An 18,904-nucleotide genomic window follows, 5' to 3' on the forward strand; every position below is an offset into this window, starting at 1 on the left:
TAGCTGCACCCGGCCCGTTTTTAGCCCTGGTGGAAAAGTGGCAACTGTGTAGCAGCAGCATCTGAAAGAAACTGTTAATGTTGAACAGCAAATGCCATTATTGAAGTGATACAGTAAATGATGATAAATATAAAAAGTAAGAATGTTAACAGATCAGTTAAGTTAACATGACTCAAAGTTCTACTTCATCATTTAAAATTAATTGAAAACAACTGTAAAAATCTAGATGATCTAGACAAAATCTTGTTACTTGAACTTTCCTCAACGAAAGAGGCACTTTATTATATATATTTTAAGAGTTTGTAGTGAAGTGTTTTTTTTTATTTTTTATTTTTTTTACTTTTTACAATTTTTGACCTGTACATGTCAAAATCAAGGACAGCACTCTAGTAACAGACAAAAATGATTCTTGATTGCGACCTAGTTCTGCTAGCAAACGGATCTGGTGTTTGTGTAGAAAAAGGTATTTTTAAAGTGTTGGATCTGCAGCTCTGGATGATGATGATGCTTTTGGTTCATGGCCAATTATGTGTATTCGTGCTGCACCCCCTGAGAGGATATACACCCGTCAGTGTGAGTAAACTTCTCTAGTGTGTGTGTTAAGGATGTGGGGATTCATTTACATGAATTGTGAGGATTATGAAAGAGTGTGTGTATAAAATATTTAAGATTCAGTACAATTTAACCTCAATCCACTATAATAATTTTTGACTTGTCCCTTGTTTTTTTTTTTTTTTTTTAAAGAAAAGCTAAATTGGAGGTTACAACGAGATGAATGGAGCCACATTTTTGGGCAATTCAAGGCAAGACACTGCAGACAAAACCATTGTTTTTGCATGCATTGGTCAATTTTCATTATTATGCTTCCATAACTTATCTTATTTCGGACAAGTGGAAAGAAAATATCCAAAATACAAATTTATTTGATTAAACTATCTATGTGCATCTGTAGATTTCCATTACAATACATATTTTTTCTCAAGCACTGAGCCAGAAACCTTCATTTTAGTATCATTTACAACCCAAATTCCGTAAAAGTTGGGACGTTTTTTAAATTTTAATAAAATGAAAACTAAAAGACTTTCAAATCACATGAGCCAATATTTTATTCACAATAGAACATAGATAACATAGCAAATGTTTAAACTGAGATAGTTTACAAATTTATGCACAAAATGAGCTCATTTCAATTTTGATTTCTGCTACAGGTCTCAAAATAGTTGGGACGGGGCATGTTTACCATGGTGTAGCATCTCCTTTTCTTTTCAAAACAGTTTGAAGACGTCTGGGCATTGAGGCTATGAGTTGCTGGAGTTTTGCTGTTGGAATTTGGTCCCATTCTTGCCTTATATAGATTTCCAGCTGCTGAAGAGTTCGTGGTCGTCTTTGACGTATTTTTCGTTTAACCCTTGTGGATTGTTCAAATTCACTACCCTTTGGAGTTGTTCGGGATGAAAACATCCACTCAATTAAATTGCTGTAAATTCATATTTTTTTTTAATTTTTTTTGCATAAATCTGTTAATCAACCTCAGTCCTGATCAAAACTACCAAATGTTTTTAAAAAATTCAAGATTTTAACTCTTTAATTGCCAAGTTCATAAATGATGTCACTGATTTGAGGAAAAAAACACACAAAATGACTTATTTTCAATATAAAAGTAATTGTGGCTGGATTTTTTTTTTACTTTTCATAACAGTCTTGGGCATGTCAAAGTTTAGTAGCAACATTGGCTTTGATGCATTTTTAGTTTTTGTGCAACATTAGATTTAATTTTTTTCTCCCTAATTAGTTGTTGGTGGCTTTTTTTGCCCCATTGACTTCCATTATAACGACATTTTTTGATTGCAAAGCCATGACACCATGTAATCATGCATTCTTGATTGTTTGTGGTTTTCCCTTTTGGGAAGAGGTAAAATTTGTTAATTTTACAGTTGATCACTAGGTGGGACCATTAACCCTTTAGATAGGCCTGTGCAAAAAAAGGCTTAGTTTCTGGCTTGTATATGGAGTTATATGGAGTATAACAGCATCTTGGATAAAATCCAAGATGGCGCCGCACATGGCTGCTTCAGTGCTTGGCTCTCCAGTGTTTGTACTGTTTTTGTTCGTTTTTCCTGTTTTTTGTTTAACAAACACGATCAGTTTCACCAGGGATGAACTGCTGAACATTCGGCAGAACACACCACATGATATTTTTCCGGATTTCTATTATACAGACGTTTTACTGAACATTGTTATCGGAGGAGCAGCGGCGCTGATCAAGCGCTTCAGGACGCGCAGACGGGGAAAGCGAGCGGGAGCGCTCGTCAGACTCAGGAAGCGCGGATTTCGAACGCCGTTGCCTAGCATCCATCTCGCAAATCTCCGCTCTCTACCCAACAAAACGGACGAACTCCTTCTGCTTTCTCGGACAAATAAGGATTTCTCTCACTCTGCTGCTCTGTGTTTCACGGAAACCTGGCTGAATGACGCCATACCGGACAGCGCGCTCCATCTGCCGGGCTTTCAGCTGTTCAGAGCGGATCGTGACGTAGAATCAACGGGGAAATCGCGCGGCGGCGGGACATGCTTTTACATCAATGAACGGTGGTGTACAGATGTAACTGTGTTAAAGAAGATGTGCTGTCCTGATCTAGAAACGCAGGTTATCAACTGCAAGCCGTTCTATTCGCCGCGGGAGTTTCACTCGTTCATTCTGGTTAGTGTTTACATTCCACCTCAAGCGCATGTGAGCTCAGCTTTACAGAAACTCGCTGATCAGATCACAGACACAGAACAACAACACCCGGACTCTGTTTTAATCATTCTTGGGGACTTTAATAAAGCCAATCTCTCCCGTGAACTGCCAAAATACAGACAGCATGTTACCTGTCCCACCAGAGACAGTAATATACTGGATCACTGTTACACCACAATAAAGGATGCATATCACTCTGTTCCACGAGCAGCTTTGGGACGTTCTGATCACTGTCTGGTTCATCTTATACCGACCTACAAGCAGAAACTTAAATCTGCTAAACCTGTAGTAAAGACTGTGAAGAGATGGACCAGCGAAACAGAGCAGGATTTACAATCTTGTTTTGACATCACAGACTGGAGCGTTTTTGAAGCTGCTACCACCGATCTGGACGAACTCACAGAGACTGTAACATCCTATATTAGTTTCTGTGAGGATATATGCATTCCTACCAGGACTTATTTAACATTCAACAATGATAAGCCATGGTTTACAGTAAAACTCAGACACCTTCGTCAGGCCAAAGAGGATGCCTACAGAAATGGGGACAGGGTCTTGTACAATCAGGCCAGGAACACACTGAACAAAGAGATTAGAGCGGCTAAAAAGACCTACGCTAAAAAGTTGGAAGACCAGTTTACTTCCAACTACTCTACTTCAGTTTGGAGAGGACTGAGAGCCATCACAAACTACAAGACACCATCCCCTTGCACTGAGGCTAATCAACGACTTGCTAACGACCTGAATGAGTTTTATTGTAGATTTGAAACCCCCAACACCCACTCTGACCATCTCCCTACACAACCATTAACACCTCCTGCAATCCCCCTCTCCATACCTCCTGCTCTTCAAATCTGTGAAGATGATGTGCGCCAGGTCTTCAAGAAAAACAAAAGAAGAAAAGCACCAGGCCCAGATGGCGTTACACCAGCCTGTCTGAAAATCTGTGCTGACCAGCTGGCCCCCATCTTTTCACAGATCTTCAACAGATCTCTGGAGTCGTGTGAAGTGCCTTCCTGCTTCAAACGCTCCACCATAATCCCCATTCCAAAGAAACCCAAGATAACAGGACTTAACGACTACAGACCTGTGGCTCTAACGTCTGTCGTCATGAAGTCGTTTGAAAAACTGGTTCTGGCTTATCTGAAGGACATCACTGGACCCTTACTGGACCCCCTGCAGTTTGCGTACCGAGCAAACAGGTCCGTGGATGATGCAATCAACATGGCATTGCACTTCATCCTGCAACATCTGGACAAAACAGGGACTTATGTGAGGATCCTGTTTGTGGACTTTAGTTCGGCTTTCAACACCATCATCCCAACAACCCTCCAGACCAAACTGACCCAGCTCTCTGTTCCTAGCTCTATCTGTCAGTGGATCACCAGCTTTCTGACAGATAGGCAACAGTTAGTGAGACTGGGGAAATTCATGTCAAACAGCTGCTCCACCAACACTGGTGCCCCTCAGGGATGTGTTCTCTCCCCTCTGCTCTTCTCCCTGTACACCAACGACTGCACCTCTAAAGACCCCTCTGTCAAGCTCCTGAAGTTTGCAGACGACACTACAGTCATCGGCCTCATCCAGGACGGTGACGAGTCTGCTTACAGACAGGAGGTTGAGCAGCTGGCTGTCTGGTGCAGTCTTAACAACCTGGAGCTGAACACGCTCAAAACAGTGGAGATGACTGTGGACTTTAGGAGAAACCCCCTGCACTTTCCCCACTCACCATCATGAACAGCACTGTGGCTGCAGTGGAGTCATTCAGATTCCTGGGAACCACCATCTCTCAGGACCTGAAGTGGGACAATCACATTGGCTCCATTGTGAAAAAAGCCCAACAAAGGTTGTACTTCCTTCGCCAGCTGAGGAAGTTTAACCTGCCACAGGAGCTGCTGAAACAGTTCTACTCAGCCGTCATTGAGTCAGTTCTGTGTACTTCAATTACTGTCTGGTTTGGTTCAGCTACAAAATCAGATATCAGAAGACTACAGAGAACTGTTCGGACTGCTGAAAGGATTATTGGTGCTCCCCTGCCCACCCTCCAAGAACTGAATCACATCCAGAGTGAGGAAAAGGACTCAGAAAATCACTCTGGATCCCTCACATCCAAGTCACCCCATCTTTGAACTTTTGCCATCTGGCCGGCGCCTCAGAGCCGCAAATACAAGAACAGCAAGGCACAAGAATAGTTTCTTCCCCCAGGCAATCTACCTCATGAACAGTTAAATGTTTCCCACTTAAACTTATGCTTATGCAAAAATGTGCAATATCCTTATATTTATTTGTTACCCCTCCATCCTAGAACATTCCTGCATCTCACTCAATCCTATTCCATTATCATCTATAGCACAATTGTTTATACACTTATTTATTTGCCAATTTGTAATTCTCCTGTAAATTTTTTTTTTTTTTTTTTTTTTTTTTGTCTGTGTGTTGCTGTCTCTGTTTACTGGAAGCTTATGTCACTAAAACAAATTCCTTGTATGCGCAAGCATACTTGGCAATAAAGCTCTTTCTGATTCTGATTCTGATTTCTGATTCTGATTATAGTGTTTGTGTGGGTGTGAGATTGTTGGTGGTTTTCCCTGTTGGGAAGAGGTAACATTTGTTATTTTTACAGTTGATCACTAGGTGGGACCATTAACCATTTAGATAGGCCTGTGCAAAAAAAGCTTAGTTTCTGACTTGTATATGAAGCTATATGGAGTATAACAGCATATTATATTGTGTGTATGTGTGTGTGTGTGTGAGAAAGAGAGAGAGAGTGTGTGTGAGAGAGACCTTTGCGCACTTACCTTAATGTATTTCAGAAAATCACAATGTACACCTCAGCTCTTAGAACTACATGGAGTAAACAAAAGTGTATTTATGCACCTGCTGCCTTTTAATGGTGGTGAAAGTATTCGGTTGTTAAGTGATGACGTAAGAAGCGCTGTTTCTGGGTCCAGGCCTCAACTCGCTTCACTTGAGAATATGACCTCAGCAGCCGTTTATGAGCACTGATTATTCATTTTGATAATTTAAGTTAAACGCTTTCAAACTTACGATATACACTACAGTCTCCATGCTCCCAGCGTCCCAAACACAAATAATTTTAAGATATTTTTTTTATATTTATATTTTCATTGTCTGGCTATCTGGTACTTCAGTATGGAGTTACAGGTTAATGTTATAACTTTTTCACTAGTATTCTATCACAGTTTATATTAGCACCTTTTGTTGTTTTCTCGTGGTAACTGATAGAGCGTTTGTACACGGAAGCGCTGCTACGTGACGTCAGACTTAACAAGCAAATAGACTAAACAAAAGCAAAGTACGTGGATTTAAACACTTGCATGCCATCGTGCTGGATATCTAATGGTGAGAAAAGCAGCAAGCAACACGAGAAAGGGCTTGACTTGTACCAAAGTTTACAGAAATGATTATGTAGCGTGACCCCTCCAGCGAGCTGCAGCTTATTTGAAGTTGGTATTGCATTTTGGTTCATAATACATTATGTTCATAAATTTGATGCAAAGTATATTTTTTTTACAGGATTTTAAGGTTTTAAACTGGCTTTACCATCAAGAAAAGAGGAGCATTTCACTTATAGTCCATATGTACTTTTTACCATCAAAAGGAAGCAGGTGCATAAACACACTTCTTTTTTTTATTGTTTATTCCATGTAGTTCTGAGAGCATGAGGTGCATATTTTGATTTTTTCAAATACTGTACATCAAGGTAAGTGCACAAAGGTCTCTCTCACACCCTCTCTTTCTCTCTCTCTCTCTATCACACATAAACACACACTATAATTTGCTATTATACTCCATATAACCCCATACAAGTCAGAAACTATGCCTTTTTTTTGCACAGGCCTATCTAAAGGGTTAATGGTCCCACCTAGTGATCAACTGTAAAAAATAACAAATGTTACCTCTTCCCAACAGGAAAAACCACCAACAATCAAGAACCTCACACACACACAAACACTATAAGTTGCTGTTATACTCCATATAACTCCATATACAAGCCAGAAACTAAGCCTTTTTTTGCACAGGCCTATTTAAAGGGTTAATGGTCCCACCTAGTGATCAACTGTAAAAATACATTTTTTTACCTCTTCCCAAAAGTGAAAACCACAAACAATCAAGAATGCATGATTACATGGTGTCATGGCTTTGCAATCAAAAAATGTCGTTATAATGGAAGTCAATGGGGCAAAAACAGCCACCAACAGCTAATTAGGGAGAAAAAATTTAAATCTAATGCTGCACAAAAACTAAAAATGCATCAAAGCCAATCTTGTTACTAATCTTTGACATGCCCAAGACTGTGATAAAAGGTAAAAAAAAATCCAGTCAACAATCACTTTTTATATTGAAAATATGTAATTTTGTGTGTTTTTTTCCCCAAATCAGTGACATCATTTATGAATTTGGTAATTAAAAAGTTAAAATCTTGGAATTTTTTAAAAAATTTGGTAGTTTTGATCAGGACTGAGGCTGATTAATAGATTTATGCAAAAAAAAATTGAAAAAAATATTTATCTGATACATTTTTACAGCAGTTTAATTTAGTGGTTGTTTTCATCCACAAACATCCCAAAAGGGTAGTGAATTTGCCCACAGTGTACCGTTGAGTTTTTGAAAAATTTCTAAGCATTTTCCCAAAATATGGGTCAAAATAAGATTTGTCACCAAAAATCATTCCATTAGCTCAAACACAGAGAAAGTTGTGGCCAAAATAAGACTCAACTTTACCCCCTAGTGGACGAAAACGTCCCCAACAACCCACAAGGGTTAATGATGCGCCAAATGTTCTCTATAGGTGAAAGATCTGCACCCGGACTCTTCTACGACGAAGCCATGCTGTTGTTATAGCTGCAGTATGTGGTTTTGCATTGTCCTGCTGAAATAAACAAGGCCTTCCCTGAAATAGACGTTGTTTGGAGGGAAGCATATGTTGCTATAAAACCATTATATACCTTTCAGCATTCACAGAGCCTTCCAAAACATGCAAGCTGCCCATACCGTATGCACTTATGCACCCCCATACCATCAGAGATGCTGGCTTTTGAACTGAACGCTGATAACATGCTGGAAGGTCTCCCTCCTCTTTAGCCCGGAGGACACGGCGTCCGTGATTTCCAACAAGAATGTCAAATTTGGACTCGTCTGACCATAAAACACTATTCCACTTTGAAATAGTCCATTTTAAATGAGCCTTGGCCCACAGGACACGACGGCGCTTCTGGACCATGTTCACATATGGCTTCCTTTTTGCATGATAGAGCTTTAGTTGGCATCTGCTGATGGCACGGCGGATTTTGTTTACCGACAGTGGTTTCTGAAAGTATTCCTGGGCCCATTTAGTAATGTCATTGACACAATCATGCCGATGAGTGATGCAGTGTCGTCTGAGAGCCCGAAGACCACGGGCATCCAATAAAGGTCTCCGGCCTTGTCCCTTACGCACAGAGATTTCTCCAGTTTCTCTGAATCTTTTGATGATGTTATGCACTGTAGATGATGAGATTTGCAAAGCCTTTGCAATTTGACGTTGAGGAACATTGTTTTTAAAGTTTTCCACAATTTTTTTACGCAGTCTTTCACAGATTGGAGAGCCTCTGCCCATCTTTACTTCTGAGAGACTCTGCTTCTCTAAGACAAAGCTTTTATAGCTAATCATGTTACAGACCTGATATCAATTAACTTAATTAATACTAGATGTTCTCCCAGCTGAATCTTTTCAAAACTGCTTGCTTTTTTAGCCATTTGTTGCCCCCGTGCCAACTTTTTTGAGACCTGTAGCAGGCATTAAATTTTAAATGAGTTAATTTAGTGGATAAAAGTGTAAAATTTCTCAGTTTAAACATTTGCTACGTTATCTATGTTCTATTGTGAATAAAATATTGGCTCATGTGATTTGAAATTCCTTTAGTTTTCATTTTATTAAAATTTAAAAAACGTCCCAACTTTTCCGGAATTCGGGTTGTACGTCACTTTACTACGAGCCATTCTGATGCTTTCACACAATTACATTCTTCTTTTGCATACATTTCTATTCTCACACATACATTCTCCTTTAATGTATGTGTGACATTCTTGTTTCACATACATATGTTTCTGCTTGCATATATGCACTTTTACTTTTCAACACATACATGTATTCTGACTTTTGACGCACATATATTTACACTTCCACACATATATGTATTCTTTATTTATTTTTTATATGCCTGCATTATAACATTCATATACATATATTGTCTCTTACACATATGTAGGCTTTATTTTTCTCACTCGTATGCATGCATGTCTGATCTTTTTTATCCATTACTTCCTCTTTAAGCAGGAACTATCTCTCAAACCAGGAAATACATATGCAAGACTTGCTCAACTCATCCTAACACAACTACTCTACACAATTATGCTATTCAAACCCATCCTGTTTTCTTTTCTGTTTTTGTATTTTATTTTTAAAATATCATTATCTAACCCACTTGTTCTACAGATCTACAGTATGTACAGTACAAAAATATGCACTGATCAGGAATTTTCATGATCGATTCCAATAGCCGATTTTACAATTTAATTTTCTCATTTTAGGGGGTTTTAATTTTTATGGTGTTGCAATGAAGTTGTAGAATTGGATTTTTGGGGCGATTTTTTTACTTTGTCGGTTATCTGAATGGGCTTAACTTGAACTGAACCCAGAACAGTTATTTTAAGATGCACTCAGTATGTTTCTGTGTGGTTTGCGATTCACTCACCAGGCTGTTGTGGTGTTGTGCGCGATCTGTGCTGGGTTCTGTGTGTCTCCCATCAGGCTGTGTCTGATCTGACCACAGCTGTGTTCATGATGTTGCTCTTGAGGTTCTGACGGAGCTGCGGGTTGAGCGGGCCGTACGTCCCTCTCCTCCTGCTCGTCGCCGTGCCACTGACCACGGGCCTGTTTCAGCCAACGGCCACCCAACCCACACTTCTCCAAATAAACCCGGCACACCTCGTAGTTCATGGCTGAGTAATACAGAAAATCAAGCGCTAGCAGCACCATGACGAAGAATCCGTAGATCCACACGCCGATTAATGCAGAGTAATTGCTGTGACAGAGAAAACAGGGACGTATTAGATGCACTTAACATTTTATATGGCCATAAACAAACGTTTTTATGATATACAGTATCAAAAAACCATGCAAAGTGAATGGAAACTCTTTAGCAGTATTATTGGTCTTATAAAAACTAAAATACTTCAATAAATTCAGACTTCATTAGCATTATATGAGCCATTCAGTGTTAATAAACCGTTTTACAACTCCTTTTGAGTATAAATCCCTGCCTAGACTTAAAGAAAAGTGCAGTAAAAGCAAAACTTTCACTTTTTGATGAAGCACAGGCCTTGTGCTGTCAGACAAGGCCACAACTGACAGGGACAATATTGAGGTCTCGATAATGTATGGGGTTATTAGAGCGGAGAACAAAGGGGAACAGATGCAATGTGTGTGATATCAGATCTCTTTGATGCTGGTACCCAGAGTCCAATGGTACGGGAGTGAAACTGGATTTGGCGAGTACATGAAGCTGAATTACTGACTAGTTTTAAACTAATTGAAATTTAATACATGCAGTAAAACTTCTGTATGTTATCACTTTTGTATGTGATGTGAAAAAAGAGTTTCAAACAGTCTGCTGCAGAAAGTCAACTTTCATTAAGCGGAAAATTGATCAGATGTTTATCTAGGAAAATATAATTTTTTTCATTGCTTCAAATCCAGAAATATCTGGTGATATACAAACAGTCTGCTACAGAAAGTCAACTTTCATTAAGCGGAAAATTGATCAGATGTTTATCTCGGAAAATATACATTTTTTCATTGCTTCAAATCCAGAAATATCTGGTGACATACTACTGCCAAAAGAGATTTATGACGACAAAAAGCAAAGTGGGTCACAAAGTTTTTGAAAGTGACTGGCTTTGTCTCATATGATGCAAGATGTTTGCCACACAAATGGTAACAGTATTTAAAACGAAAGTATTAATGTAAAATGTTAAAATGGTTAAATTCGTATTACATTAAATATTACATTACATTTATTAGGCTCTTATGATTTACTGAATTGTGAATATTATGCATTATGCAGAATGCAGAATTTAATATTTATTGTATAATAATAATAAAAATAATACTGGTGACATACTACTGCCAAAATGGATTTAGGAGGAACATCATATGAGACTGGCTGCTTCATATGATGCAAAATGTATGCCAAAAATATTATGAATTATAGATTTACTACTACCATACTACTACTATGACTAATGTCAATATAAAAAAAATATTTAAATGTTTTACTTTTTCTGTGGCAAACAGTGCAGGGCATTGTGCCACAGTTGAGGAACCCTTGCGCATGCGTAGTAAAAGTATAACCTGTGGGGAAAAAGGCATTTTAAACCTTATTTTGGAGCAAAGTTATCAAAATTTTTCAGCGATTTTTTTAAAAAATTTTCTGCTGTTTCTATACATGCAGTTTTTGTGTCCCGGTGACCAGTGAAAGTGCAGTTCTGACTCTGCCCATTCATTTAGATAGGAGCCTGATCTTGTTAGTCTGAAATAGCTGCCCGGAGGCGTTGCCAAGATTGCGGCCGAGTGGCACGACTTGCCTAAAAGGACTTTGGCCATAATCACAGACACTTATCATAGGTTGTTGATGTTGATGTGGCTTTCTTTCATTTTAACCTGGACTCACAATTGCTTGATGCACAATAACTCAAATCTGCACTAGATATGCCTTTATATGCCGAAGCATCCAAAGATGCGGGTTCCTGTCCTCTTGGGTGGTTTAACCTTAGGCCATCAGTAAATATCACTGGCTACATCCTGCTGACCACAGATGAGACTGAAATGGCTTCCCACAAGGACGGCCGCACTTTCAGGATCTTCATCCTGCCTGAGAGCGCAGCAGCACACCGTGGCCTCAGACATTTCCACATCATTAGCTGTCATGAGTGTGAGGCTGTTACCCTGATCTGAGAGCATTTAGTACTTTCAGTTAATATTTGATGAGAATGGAAGCATTTCATAGCGTCAACAAGTAAACAGAACAGGTACGACCTCAAAAAAAAAAAAAAGATTTGGCTTTTATGATCTGTCAAAAAATCTTTCACCTGTGAAATAATTTTTCAGTTTATAAAATATATGAACCAATATTATCGCAGAGCTCTGGAATACTTGATTTCAAGTGGTCATTAGCATTATTCTGATGTCAGTTATGTATAACCACGACCTTGACACAGCTGCTCTATTTTTAATCTCTTTGTTACTTCATAATTTAAACTCAAATTAATATTTCATAATTTAGCAGTATTTCTGAAATATCTGGTGTTCTGGAGCCATGAAAATGCATGCATAACTACATAAATAAATTATTAAATGATAAATACATTGTCACAAGTATATAGATTTTTTTCTTATTTTATATTTACCCAAAATATTTTAAATATTTAATTATGATTAATATTGTAATAAATATTAATTTACAATATGATCCATCAAAGTGTATTGGGAATTGTTGACTGAATATATATTAAAAAAAAATCAGTGACAATTAAAATTGAACATTTTCATATCATTTTGATAATATTTTATATTAAAACAAGAAACAGATATTTGTAAATATTTATCAATATACGTAGTATATAGTATATAAACATTTAAATGACTAATATAATATTATTTAATTAGGCTATTTTGATGTATTTAATTGTCAATATTATGAATTATTGGTTGTTTTATATTTGATATAATAATAATAATAATAATAATAATAATGATAATCGAAACTGGTGACATAATACTGCCTAAACGGTTTAATGAGGAACAAAAACAAAGTGGGTCATAGTATTTTTGTTAAAATGTCTGGCTATTCTCATATATGATGCAACATTATCCAAAGATCAAAAAACAAAAATGAGTACTATGATAAAACTTATTCCATTTGAGACTATAAAAAAAGAGAAGCTAACTGATATCCACTGTATGTACCTGATATATAATAACTAATAACTACAAATATGATGGTCGTTTTGTACAATATGTAGTATATATCATGTAATAATAATGCTACGTCATATCAGAACCATCAAATTATGTTGGCCTTTTTCAAATGAAGTTCTTAGTATTTTTTTTACAGTACCATGTTGAGATCACATGACCAGCTGTACATGTATACTATACTACTCACATGTCTATAACCCTTTACTTGTTTGGACACACTTGTTGGGGAAAAATGATAATATCTGAGAAATAAACCTGCCACTGGTAACCAGATTCATTTTGTGTGTGTGTTGTTGCAACTTGCAACCAGGCTTTTAGTGTCAGTAGAAACTCCAGGATCACTGTACTGAATCATAACATAGAAATGACTTGTTGAAACTTTTCTCCGGTATAAGGATCTCGAGTCAGCACTGTGTTTGTAGTTGAAGGCAGGAGACTTACTTGTGAGCGTAGCCGTCTGGAGACGTGGTCAGGTTGACCTGCATGACTGTTTGAAACTCGGTCTCGTTGCAGCAGTACTTGAAGGCCGTGTTGTTATGGTGGCAACAGAACATGTACGTCTTGTTGTCCGAGAGACGAGGACAGTGAAATCCAAAGTGGTAGCGCCCCTTGTGATCGGTGTAAGGCTCACACACCCGAAAGTGAGCAGAGAGAGCTGTGTGGAAAGACAATCATAAACAGGACAGTGAGCGTGATATGCAGGGTTGCCAGGTTTTCACAACAAAACCAGCCCAATTGCTACTAAAAACTAGCCCAATTTGTTTTAAAGGGCGTCCCCAGGTAAAAATCATGTTCATGGGGGTAAAATACCCTTTTTTTGGCAGGGTTCCTCTGGTAAAATTCCTATTTTACGTGCTATACGCTATTAGCGTCGCTTCAACCCGCCGACATGGAAAAACAACCCGCGGCAAGCCGGCAACATTATTAAAGTAGCCCTATTCTGCAAGAAAACTTTAGACTTGGCAACACTGTTGATTATGAGATAGTAAACTTATCTAGTCTTCGTTTTTTTTAACCCTGTTTACTTTCTAGATGCATGTTCTCTTATTGTGTCTTATTGTAAACAGTTTATCAGTGCACAACACTTCAATATAATATAATATAATATAATATAATATAATATAATATAATATAATATAATATAATATAATATAATATAATATAATATAATATAATAAATGCCATAGTACAGAAGATAAATGTATTGCAAATATAAGATATGAAGTCATATTCTAATAATAATAATTAATATGTAATAAATGTAATATTGAAGATTTAATATAATATTGTGGAAAAAAAATGAATTGCAAATATAAGATATAAAGTCATATTAAAGTTAATATTAAATATATAATGTAAGGATTACAGTATAACAAAATATCATAATGTAATATAATATAAATGAAATTAATTGTAAACATAAAATCATATGTAATGTCATATTAAGGATGTAATATAATATATAAAACATTATATTGCGGATGTAAAATATTAGATCTAAATTAATATTAAAGAAACTAAATAGATATAATATAATTATACAATTAATAAATATAAACATAATAATATAATAATACAATAGAAATACAATGAATTGGAAATATAAAATTAAATGTAATAAATGTCATCATGTCATAAATGCAATTAAGCCACAGCTTAACGTGTTTTGTTGCATACATTCAGCTAGCAACTAATTTTCAAACGGCTGATCTTTAGTCAAGTCTTTTAATTAATAAGAGATGCATTTCAGTGAATTTCAGTTATAATTCACCCTGATTTAATGACCATCTCCACATTTAGTGGACCTCTCAGAAACTGGATGGTGTTCTGAAGCATAAAAACGTGTTTGGAATGATTTTCTCACTGATCTGAGCACAGCACAAAAGCAATGCTGCATGGCGTGTTTTTAATATATGACAGTCATAGTTCTGCTTCATTATTCATCTCTGAACTCAAAACAGAGAGTGACAGCGAGGTCTGGGCGACTAACCCATGTTGACACGATTCACCCTGAACAACTCCAACAGAACCAGGAGACCACAGACGTCAAAGAGAGACTACTTTTCTTGCTGCAGCACCACATGTACTTGTTTTGAATCTCAATCACCGAGAGTTAAAGCCGAAATAGCTTGGTGGTGCAGACATACTAAACAAAACCTTCATTTCTTTATGATGAATCTGCACTTCTTCATGAAGACTTACATGACGTACATGAAACTTTCAGACTCAACCTGATTTGTTTAATTAGACAGAAGGAGAAAAGTAACTAGAGCTAGAGCTTTAAAACTCATTTAGACGGTGCAAATTAAGTTTTTTTTTTTTGAGGTGGTTTACTTAAATCAAAGAGCCGAGAGTCTTAAGAAGCACAAGTACTAAACAGTTTCTATGTATTACATAATTCATTTCCAAACAATGTAGTATTTTAGTAAATTTAGTAATCAAAGTTTGATTGCAAGTGATAAGAACTCATATTTTAGCCTGACACCAAATAAATGCTTGCAAACATAGTCGTGTTCGCCTGAGGAGGTAACCATAGCAACAGTATGTTAAATACAAAGTGAAAAACAAACATCATATTTCACTTTGTATTTAAATTCACTTCATATTATAGGCATGTCATAAAACTGTCCTTACAGACTTAAAGTAAGTTAACAGTTCTAGTGAATATAGTGATCTAGTGAAGACGTACACACACATTCTCTCGCACACACACACACAAACACACACATATATGTATATATATATATATATACATACGTGTGTTTGTGTATGTTTTCACTAGAACATCACTACATTCACTCAAATGTCACTCCCAATATATAATACAGCTTTAAATTTGTATAATTTGCTTTTTGAACAGAAAATACAGTAATGACTATCGTGCATTTTTATCATCATTTACAGAAAATAAGTCATTCAAATATAAATCCGGCATATTTAGAACCAGAATAATTTGATGGCATTAAAAGACTTTTAAGGATTACAGGATGTCTTGTCTTTGATCCATGTATATTTGTGTGTATATGTTGTTTTAAAATGTAATGAAATATGTGATATTTTAATGATATTTTGTATTCACTACGCTGCACACCGTGGTTGTTTGTTTTTCTTGATGATTTTCTCCTTGCTGTCCAAGGCTTTAAATTCTGCTGCAGAGTGAATGACTCATGCTTGTCTTTAATAATTAAAGAGGTTTTTTGATTTGATCCAGCTTTATGACCTGTAATCTCACACAATCTCACACCCGATCAATGTCTCCCAGCGGAGGCAGAACTCACAGTGAGACAGCATCTATAGCGCAGTGAGACACAGATGGACAATGGAAGAAACAAATTGGACAGCTTAGAGATTCTGGGAAAAGAAGGGCCATATGAGAGCGGTAAATCTGATAAGAGGATGTTTCTTCATCTACAGACACCTTTATGTCCCACGGGTTGATTTTTATTGAAACAAATGGGTTTCAACTCTGTTGTGGTCACTTTAAATCTGTCTTGAAATCTGTCTTTATCATTTAGTTTCCCAGTTTAATGTTTTACCTCTTTTTCCCATTGTAAAAATATGAATTTCTACATTTTGAAAACTATAAGAAGAATTAAATATAATAAGAAATTTTTACATGTTTTTAAATATATTTATATTAAATATAAATGATAAATAATTATTTATTTTTCAGTTAAATCACAGTAAATATTCAAATTTTATTTTATTTGTTCATTTTAAATAATTGTGTTTGCACAAATTATGACTGTCAATTTTCTCATAATAAATTCAATTTGAAATTAATTCAATTAAATATTAAATTAAAATATTATCCAATAATTTAAAATAAATTAAATACATTTATTCATTTAGCAGACGCATTTATCCAAAGCGACTTAACAGTGCATTCAGGCTATCAATTTTTACATATCAAATTAAAAGGATCCAGAACTGTAAAAGTAATGTGCACTATTTACAGTACATGAACATTTAAACCAACTCAAACCAAAAAAATATTATATTATAAAATGTTTATATTTACTGTGCAATTTAATTTAGAAATAATTTAATGTTTGCTAAAATCATCTGCCAGTTTGCACCTAATCAAGTTAAATGCTCTTATTAAATTTTACATGTAATAAATTAATATATTTTTAATTAGTTATCCAAAAGTGATAAATTAAAAAAATTGCAACTAAACTTTGTTGTGGTCTCCTAATATGAAGCATGTGTTTAATCGTGCATTTTCCATGAAAACTTTTTAATTAGTAAATTTTTTATTAATATCAACACAAATGAAAATGAAAAATTTACTGTGAGTCAATGAAAAAAAAGAAATTTTTTTGCACAAATTATAACAATTTGCACCTATAGTAAAAATCATATTAAATATATATTTTTAAATGTAATAAAATTACGTCAATTAATGTATATATTATCAAATAATTTAAAATAATCCAAAAATGTGGAAATATCATATTTGTGAATATTTACAGTATGATCAATAGATTGCTTAATTTCTAATTCTTCACAGGCCCCAAAATACCTACAGCTTAAGAAATATCCATGTGCTTTTGGACTGTCAGTTTTTGATATTTCTAAGGGTCTCTCTGTTTGCTTCTATCAGCAGAATTCAGACATGTATATAATGAATGGCTGTTGTGTGTGTAAGTCCAAACCGTCTCACCTGTAGTAGACAGAACGAGGAAGATGATGGTCAGGATGTTGATGGAGGGATGATTGGTGACACTCATCTTCTTGTCCTCCCTCAGGGGAGGATGGAGACATGAAGCCTGACAGCTTCAGCTGCTTCCAGATGTCATCTTTATCTCCAGCTTCTGTTCATGACTCGACAGTTTGCCAGCACACCTGTAGCAGAAGAGGGCAGGTGTTATGATCACACCAAGACATCTGTACAGTAAGATCTGTCACTGCTCGTGTCTTCTTCAGTCGGAGATTGAGCAAATCTACTCTTGGAGGTTCACCTTCTTACATAGTTTATTTCCAAACCAAAAAAACTGACAGAATTCAAAGCCAGAATGCCTTAAAAATCTGGTGTAAGAACAGAAAGTGTTAGGTAATTTCACCAATAGGTGACATGTTGATTTAAACATGAACAACATTAAGTAGAAAGACTGAAATCGTGTTTTCTTGGAAAATGCCACTCCAAAGAAGAAGAAAAAAAACTTGGAAAAACTCATTTGGATCACATGGACATTTTTTTTCTTCACATTTCTGAGGTTCTTACAAGTAAAAGTTGACATAGTTGGGTAAATTTGGAAAAATTGGTGAACAGAAACTACAACAAATATCAGTTTTGTGTTCCCATTAGCCACTCAGTGGAAAATCCCCAATAGCATTCCTATGGCGTTCCAAAAGAGGAAAAGAATATTGAAATTCTGATCAGAAGAGAGAAAGATGTCAAATTTGCTGTCACTCCCTCAACTATTTATTTGAAACATTCATTCACCAGTTTTCTGGCAATTATAAAACCAAAAAATAATTTTATAAATGTACATTACATTTTTAAACAATAACAACAACTTTATCATGTTAATAACTATGCTAAATGACTTCTAATTAATGTGTGGCTGATTTTGCAAGCGTTTTAAGTAGAATCGCTGCGGTTAATCTACATGGTGTGATCGTTTATTTCCTTGTCGTCTGCACATCGCCTTGTTTTGTGAACGAGGGCGGATCTGAGAAATATGCGTGTGGTAGACGAGGTGTTGTTGGAGAACAGTATACATCTGATAGTTGAGCTGGTGGTGAAGATGAATAGTGATTTGTGTGAGTTTCAGTCAGTTGAAGTGGAGTGGGATTCCCCAGAAGTCTTACAAAAGTGCAGAGTTTGGGTTTGTTTCATAAGGTAATACCCTGGATGAAATTTAAATGGCTGTATTTGATGCAGACCAAATATGTCATTTAGTTTGTAACCCAGTGTACTTCTGTGGGATTTTATGATTGGATTTAAAGAGTTGAAAAGTAAGAGGAAACCATGAAGTCAGCTAAACAGAAAAGCAATTGCTACTACATTTTGATCAAAGATTATAAAGCCTTTTCTAAATAATGTACACAATAACATTAATTAATTCAATAATTAACATATAAATAGTAAATATACTATTTAAAAAACAATTTGT

The 18,904-nt window shown here is 36.0% G+C and overlaps 1 protein-coding gene and 1 long non-coding RNA gene across 4 annotated transcripts in view; one reads left to right on the forward strand and one right to left on the reverse strand.

Moving 5' to 3' along the window:
- The window catches only part of LOC132124582 (uncharacterized), an 83,168-nt gene that overhangs the window by 10,546 nt on the left and 53,718 nt on the right, over window positions 1–18,904 (forward strand). The window contains exon 4 of one of the 2 annotated variants that reach the window (XR_009426785.1): window positions 17,534–17,679. The exons of the other annotated variant lie outside the window; for it this stretch is intronic. This is a non-coding gene — a long non-coding RNA (uncharacterized LOC132124582). The remainder of the gene's footprint in view (window positions 1–17,533; window positions 17,680–18,904) is intronic. 2 annotated transcript variants of the gene reach the window in all.
- The window catches only part of shisal1b (shisa like 1b), a 49,161-nt gene that overhangs the window by 6,326 nt on the left and 23,931 nt on the right, over window positions 1–18,904 (reverse strand). The window contains exons 2-4 of one of the 2 annotated variants that reach the window (XM_059535662.1): window positions 17,449–17,630; window positions 13,224–13,437; window positions 9,499–9,828 (exon numbers count right to left, since the gene is read on the reverse strand). In XM_059535662.1, the coding sequence (XP_059391645.1) occupies window positions 9,499–9,828; window positions 13,224–13,437; window positions 17,449–17,515 (611 nt within the window). In that variant the 5' untranslated portion in view covers window positions 17,516–17,630. Of the gene's footprint in view, window positions 1–9,494; window positions 9,829–13,223; window positions 13,438–17,448; window positions 17,631–18,904 lie in introns of those variants that run through there. The other variant, XM_059535661.1, reaches the window with a different exon arrangement.

The sequence above is a fragment of the Carassius carassius genome, chromosome 43, assembly GCF_963082965.1.
Source record: "Carassius carassius chromosome 43, fCarCar2.1, whole genome shotgun sequence".
Lineage (NCBI taxonomy): Eukaryota > Metazoa > Chordata > Actinopteri > Cypriniformes > Cyprinidae > Carassius > Carassius carassius.